We start from the raw sequence: 7068 nt of genomic DNA, 5'->3' as shown, positions 1-7068 counted from the left end.
TTAACATGTTCTAAATTAACACCACATTTTCTGATATCAAATACTAATCGTTGTTCCCGTTTAGTATTTTTGAGAATATCATAATCCCAAGTTCTTTTTCCTTTAGTTTCTTCTTTTGCAAATGGATCTTTTCCAAGACGAATTACCATAAATTCAAATATAGCTAAAAAGTGATTTGTTTCTGTATTTTGTGCAATACGATATTCTTTTGCTTCATCTTTTAATTTTCTATGTAAATCAACAGTTAATCGTGCACTTGTTCCTTTATCTAGTATTGGACATTTCCTTCCTTGCCAAAAGTATAAAATATGATATTCATTATTCCATTTAATATAAGTGTATTGAATGATATAACTTTCACTTTCAAAAAACTCTCCAACTATTGGTGCATCAACTCGTTCAAAATCATCAATTCTCCATACTTTCTTTTTACCATCTGCATTATCAATAAATACTTCTTTCCTAATTGGAATTTCTTTAGTTAACATCATTGAATAATCAACAGCACTTCCTCGTACAATTTTTTTCTGATCATCAAATGGAATCATTGGATTTTTCTTTATATTACTGCCATTATCATAAAAATCACAAAATCGTTCTTTAAACATAGCTTGTTCATACCCTGGAAATTCAAAATAAAGTGGTGCAATCCAAACTTCTTTTCTTCTTTCTAAATATCTTTTTTGGCAATCTTGAATATATTGTTGTCTTCTATCTTTAATTACTCTAGTACCAACCCACATATACATTTCACTATAACAATCTAATATATAACAACTATTCACTTCTAATGAACTTTTACTAATTTCTTTTCCTTCATAACTCCATCTCTCAATATCTACTTTTTCTTTTAATCCATCCCACCAATATTTATATAATGTAACATATTTCATTTGAGCTAATTCCATTACTAAATCATCTCCTCCATCTTCTGCACTTTTAATTTTACCTTCTTTCTCTCCTAATGCTTTCCAAAATTCTTTAGGTTCATTGTCTTCATCAATAGTTTCAGTTTTAACACCTCCTCGTTCTTTACCAATCATTTTTGATAATTCTATAGCCTTTCCTTTTTCCATTTTATTACTACTTTTTCCAAGCCATACATAAATACATTTAGCCCCTTTTCCTGGATCAAATATAAATGCATCTCCTGAGTTCAAACTTTCCCATGAACATTCTACTAATCGTGCAAATGGATTCTTTTTTCCTTTAATATGAATTAATCTTTTAATATCTCTTGCATTTCCTGTTGGTGCAGCTGCTAATTTCTTTCTTTGAAACAATAAATCTTCTGCTAATACACGAGCAGTAGCTTTTTCAGTTGTTTGTTTAGTATTTCCAACTGCATCTCTTTCTGCTTGAGCAACTGTTTTAGTTCCTTTAGTCCTATGTTTTTTACTTGGTCGTTTTTTAATATCCATTGTCTTAATTTGTTCATTTTCAACTAAATCTTTCCATTCTTTTTTTTCTTTAAGTTGTTTATTTTCAATTGCCTTTCTTTTATTCTCTTCTTCTTGTTTAACTTTTAACTCCTCTTCTTCTTTCCTTTTATTTTCTTCCTCTTCTTCTTCTTGTAACTTTCTTTCTTCTTCTTCGATTCTTTTAATTTCTTCTTCTAATTTTCTTTCTCTTTCTTCTTCTTCTTTTCGTTGTTCTTCTTCTTTTAATCGTCTCTTTTCTTCTTCTTCTTTTCGTTGTTGTTCCTCTAACTCTTTCTTTTTCTGTTCTTCTTTGATTTGTCTTTCTTTTTCTTCAATTTCTTTCCTTTTATTTTCTTCTTCTTTTCTTATTCTTTCGAGTTCCTCTTCTTTTCTCTTGCGCTCTTCTTCTATTTTTTTACGTTCTTGTTCTCTCTTGATTCGTTCTTGTTCTCTCTTTTTTCTTTCTTCTTCTAATCTAGCCCTTTCTAGTTCAATTCTTTGACGTTCTTGTTCTCTTTTTCTTCTTGTTTCTTCTTTGATTCTTTCCTTCTCCTCTTCAGCTTTTTTCTTGTTATCCTCTTCTTCTTTTTTTCTTTTTGCCTCTGCTTCGAGTTGTTCTTGTTTCCTTTTTTCTTCTTCTTCCTTTGCTTTTTGTTTTTCTAATTCTTTCTTATTTGATTCTTTGATAGTTGTTGATTGTTCTATCTTCATTTCAACTAGTTTCTCTTCAACTAAATTACCTTTTTCCTTCTTAACATCTTCTTTTTGATTTTTAATGTGTTCTTTCTCAATACCAAGTTCTTTCTTAGAATCAAAGATAGAAGGAGTTACAACTCTTATTTCTTCTACATCAATGTCTTGTTCTGGAATACGACTATAATCTTCAGATACATAAGAACTATCTGATGATGATATTTCATTAGCAAAGATATCATCGTCATCATCTGTATAATCATATTCTTCATCATCTGTTCCAAAAGTGTTATAAGTAAAATCTAAAGGATTAAGAGTAATATCTTCAAGCATAGATTTTAACATATCCTCATACATCATTCGTTCATGGTTTTCATTTAAATTATCAACTTTATCTGTTCCAAGAATTTTACGTTCATTTTCTCCATCAGCATTTTCAACAAAATATTCTTTAAATAATTGAGTCTCTGCACCTTCAATAACAAATTCCATTTTATCTCTTCTTCTAAAACTCATATCAAGTAATTCTTCAGCTTTGAGTACCGCAACAGTTCGTTCTGTTGGAGATGTTTCTTTTCCACACCAAACAAAGACAAGTACACCTGTATCTATGACAACAGTCGTGTTAGTGTTTAATTGATTAATAGAAGGTCTTCCAGGAACAAGAAGAATTTGAGGACCATGTCGTTGTAAAGCAATAACAAATACCTTTAAAAATTCACTAATTCTTTCCATAGTTTCTTTTGCTTTATATTTTTCTTTAATAATTCCAATTTCAAAATAAGCATTAAATGGTTTAAGTAATTCTTCTGTTTTGACACGTTTATTTTTTGATCCATCAATAATTTCTATTTGTTTAATTCCTTTTTCTGTTTTTAGGTTCTCAATAAATAAATTTGTTTTATTTCTTTTTGCTTTACTTGCATCTTTACCATAAAAAACAATTAATTGTTTTCCTGTATCAAAAATATAACAATCATTATGATAAATATTAACTTTATCTGGTGTTCCATCTTTCTTTTCACATTTAACTAATACAACCCATGCAGCATCTCCCTCTCCAAATATTCTAATTAATAATCTTCTTGGTGGTGCTGGTTCATAAACTCTAGTTTTTGTTTCAATTTGAAGAGATTTTTGTAGTTCTATTGACTCTTTTCTTCGTTCCATTTTTGATTTAGGTAATACCCTTTTCCGTGAACGAGAAGGAATTGGATCACTTCCAGCTAAATATTCGAATATTTCTGAGATTGATGGATGAGTAGAATAAAAAGCATCTAATTGATTATTTTCTAAATCTAATGACTGTAAAGAAGCACATTGAATTAATCCTTTTGGAAGATGATGTAAAACATTACTTCCAAGAGTGAGTTCTTTTAATGAAACTAATAAAGAAATATCATTTGTAATAGAAGAAATATTATTATTATCCATATATAACTTTAACAATGGACATTTACAAATAGAAGATGGAAATTCGTCTAATTCATTATCTGCTAAATCTAAATGTGTGATGGGACAACGTTCAAGTGATGGTATACTTTTAATTTTATTACCACAAATGATTAACTGTTTTAATGATGTTAATCTACTAATTGTTGGCGGTATTTCAATAATTTGGTTATGTGCAAAACATAGATAAGTTAGACAAGTACAATCACCAATAGTATCAGGAACTATTGAAATTAAATTATTTCCAAAGTTTAATTTAAATAAAGGAAGGGCTCCAATTAATGGAGTAATTTTAGTAATTTTATTTTTTTCAGCTAAAACACATAGTAATGAGGAATTATTTACAAATACCATATCATGAATCATATCTAAATCATTATTACTAACATCAAGAAATGTCAAAGTTTTTAGTTGACTTAAAGCCTCAATAGATGTAATCTGGTTTTGGTGTAAATCAATCGATACTAATTCTGAATAATTCCCAACAGTTTGAGGTAGTTGAGAAATAAATTGATTTGAGAGATCAAGTGATGTTTTCTTCACTATCTGTTTTGAGTTCTCTTGTCCCATAAGTTGTGATTTTTCAAGTTCACAAAAACGGTTCTTTACAAGATTCCTTCTGTCTTTTATTTTCTGTTAACTTTTTTAAAAAATTAAAACTTTTTTTATAATTCGCTTTATATAACAATAAAATAATTTAAGTTTTAAAATCTAAAAAGAAAAAAATCTTTTAGTTCTATTCATCATCGTCAATAACATGGGAGATCGTGAAACACTTAAAAGTGTTATTGCAAAAGGAATTATTTTAAGAGAAAAACTTATTAAAGAACCAACAATAGAGATGTGCGATGAATTATTGAATATTGCAATTGAAGCAAAAACTATTGGATTACAACTAAAACATCAACATGGAATTTTGTTAGGAGAAGAATTGTCTATAAGAGCAACATATGAAAAAATGGTACTTGAAGAAGATTCTGATAAAGCAGATAGTGTATATGAACGAATTGTACGTGCGATAAAACAAGCAGAATATCTTGGTGATCAAGATCTCATATTAAGATTATACCAAACACGTGCTGATTATTACTCATTGATCGGAGATATTATTATGGAGATTGATACTGTAGAACGAGCTAATTTAATTCTTAAAGATCATAATAGGTCATTACGTTTGATTAAATTATATGGAGAATTTATTACAATGCTTAATAGTATTGTTCCTAAAAAAAATGAAGAAAAAATGATTGCGGATAAAACTATGGAAGCAAATTATAAATGTATGTGTGAATTACAAATGTTAAGAAATGAAAAAGGATTTGATTATGAGGGTTATATTAAAAAAAATCATTCATTAGCATTTAGAGTTTATGTATATTGTGGAGTGATGTTATCTAATCCTTTTGTTTATGAAATGGATTCAAAAGAACAAAAAATTGCACGTGACGCATTTGAATTAGCTATAGAAGTAGCTGGATTAATTGGAAATACTGAATACCTTTGTGCTGCTTGGGGACAAAAAGTGGGTTCGTATTATGGTCGTGGAACAGCTCAAGAAAAACAAGAATGGCTTGATAAATTATTATTCCTAAAAGATAAGTATAAACCAAAAGAACATTGGATTGATGAAACATTAGCAGATATAGAAAATGCGGCTCATATCAAATTAAGAAATTCAGATTTAGGAGTAGAGGAACCTTTAAACGATCAATAATAATACATCTTTTCTTTTTTTTTAAATACCTATATTTTTGATATTGAAATAATATACTCTTTTATTATTTTATATGCGTTCTATTTAGTTTATTTAATAACATAATCTTCTTATTATTTCCTTCATAGCTCTTTCTCTTTATTTGTAATAAGATTATCCTATTATCGTTTCTCTTTAAAATCTCTTTGATAATATATTATTCTGTAGTGTTATTTCACTTTAAATATAAAACTAAATAATCTTTTCTTAGTCACTTTAACAAATAAATAACTCTAATTTTTATTGGATTTTTCCTTAAATTTATTTTTTGTTTCATTCCATTTAAGGAAAGGTTACATTTTTTGAATAGTTTGAAATATTTCCCGAATATGTCTCAAGCGTTTTGTCTTCGTTATCTTTATAAAAGGTGTTATAACGACTTTATTTCAAACTAACTTTATTTCAAACTAATTAACTATTTTTATGTATTTTAAATCACCAAAAAGAAGTATTAATTTAGATTTGAAAAAAGTATTATAAAAGGAGGAATTTTTCTTTATCTATTAATTTCGTTTTAGATACTTTCAAGTCTTTTTTTTTAAATACTTAATTATCCTTTTTTTGTATGATGTCTTCAAAAAACTAAAAACACTTTACAAACCTCAACAATTTGAAGATTAATTATATTTATAGTATCTTTTAGTTTTCATTTAATAAAATGAGTCTTTAGAAAAAGTAAAATGTGATAACTTCTGTTTAATTTTATTATATTAGAAAATTATTTTTACTAGGAGAAATGATAAAAATAGAATCTAGATGGATAGATTAAAAAAGAATTTGTAGATTTATTAAAAATGTTGTTTATAAACCACGAAAAAACACTTTAATCACTTGAAATGCTCTCTCTTTTATTTTTTCTATATTCTAAATTGTTCTTATTCCACATAATAAGAAAGAAAGAGGGTATGATAATCACTAAAAATAGTTTAGAAATATTATTTAAAGGTTACGGATTTAACTCGTTAACATATCTAACATTCTTTTATCAATGAAAGCACTTCTTATTACTCTTTTATGTGCTCTTGCACTTGCTGGTTCATGCATCAATTGTTTCCATATAATTGATGATTCAAGATTCTATACTTCAAATGGAAAAGATTATATGATGGAATATATGGAAGGTTTATGTGAATATACTGATGGTGGATGGACTGATGCTTGCAATTATATGAAGAACTATGGTATGGAGAATGTTGTTGATTTAATGATGAATGGTACTTCTGCTATGGAAATTTGCACAATTATTGGAAATTGCCCATATAACTAAGTTACCTTTTAAACGTTACAAATTGGTTTTAATTTTATTATATGAACTATTTTTATTTTTGTAATTTGTTATAGAATTATTCTTTTCTTTTGAATATTTTTTAAATTTGTTATAATTTTTTATTTCTTAGATTGTTTATTTTTTTTTCAAGTTCATTTTTAATTAAACCAAAGAAAAATATTTATTTAGTTTTATATTGTCTTTTTTCTTTTCAATAAAAAATTCTTTATTTTTATTAGTTTTTTAAATACAATTTAAGAAGTTTCAATAAAAGAATATTTTATTCTTTTTTATTACTACATCATTGTTCACATACAATCAGATTGAAAGTTATTATTCATTTTATTGTGTACACTTTTAATTTTAGAGCAGTATTATATTACTAATTAAGTTAGAAACTCGAGCCAAATTGAACTGTTTGTTATAAACGACTAATACTTTTCTACCAAACAATTAATTATATACCAAATAATTAATACAAT

General features: G+C 26.8%; 2 protein-coding genes across 2 annotated transcripts in view, besides 6 other annotated features; one reads left to right on the top strand and one right to left on the bottom strand.

Annotated features, from left to right (window-relative positions):
* EDI_291740 (villin, putative) overlaps positions 1 to 4136 on the bottom strand; it is a gene marked incomplete at both ends in the record, with an annotated part of 4995 nt that extends 859 nt beyond the window's left edge. Inside the window, one exon of the mRNA XM_001733376.1 lies at positions 1 to 4136. This exon is cut by the window's left edge and continues 859 nt beyond it. Within this exon, the coding sequence (XP_001733428.1) occupies positions 1 to 4136 (4136 nt within the window).
* Positions 1531 to 1690: a microsatellite.
* Positions 1711 to 1890: a microsatellite.
* Positions 1926 to 2104: a microsatellite.
* Positions 4137 to 4207: 71 nt separating the features above from the next.
* Positions 4208 to 4293: a sequence feature (AT_rich).
* Positions 4294 to 4323: 30 nt separating this feature from the next.
* EDI_291730 (uncharacterized protein) lies at positions 4324 to 5280 on the top strand (the record flags this gene model as incomplete). The annotated part of the gene is made up of 1 exon (XM_001738527.1): positions 4324 to 5280. One exon carries the CDS (start codon positions 4324 to 4326, stop codon positions 5278 to 5280), a length of 957 nt encoding a protein of 318 aa, XP_001738579.1.
* Positions 5281 to 6014: 734 nt separating this feature from the next.
* Positions 6015 to 6046: a sequence feature (AT_rich).
* A 566-nt stretch (positions 6047 to 6612) lies between these two features.
* Positions 6613 to 6882: a sequence feature (AT_rich).
* The last annotated feature ends 186 nt before the right edge of the window (positions 6883 to 7068 follow it).

Source organism: Entamoeba dispar, genomic scaffold (assembly GCF_000209125.1).
Source record: "Entamoeba dispar SAW760 scf_1105229461433 genomic scaffold, whole genome shotgun sequence".
Taxonomy (NCBI): Eukaryota; Evosea; order Mastigamoebida; family Endamoebidae; genus Entamoeba; species Entamoeba dispar.
The sequence above is the reverse complement of the archived record's forward strand: the minus strand, read 5'-3'. Positions and strand labels throughout refer to the sequence as shown.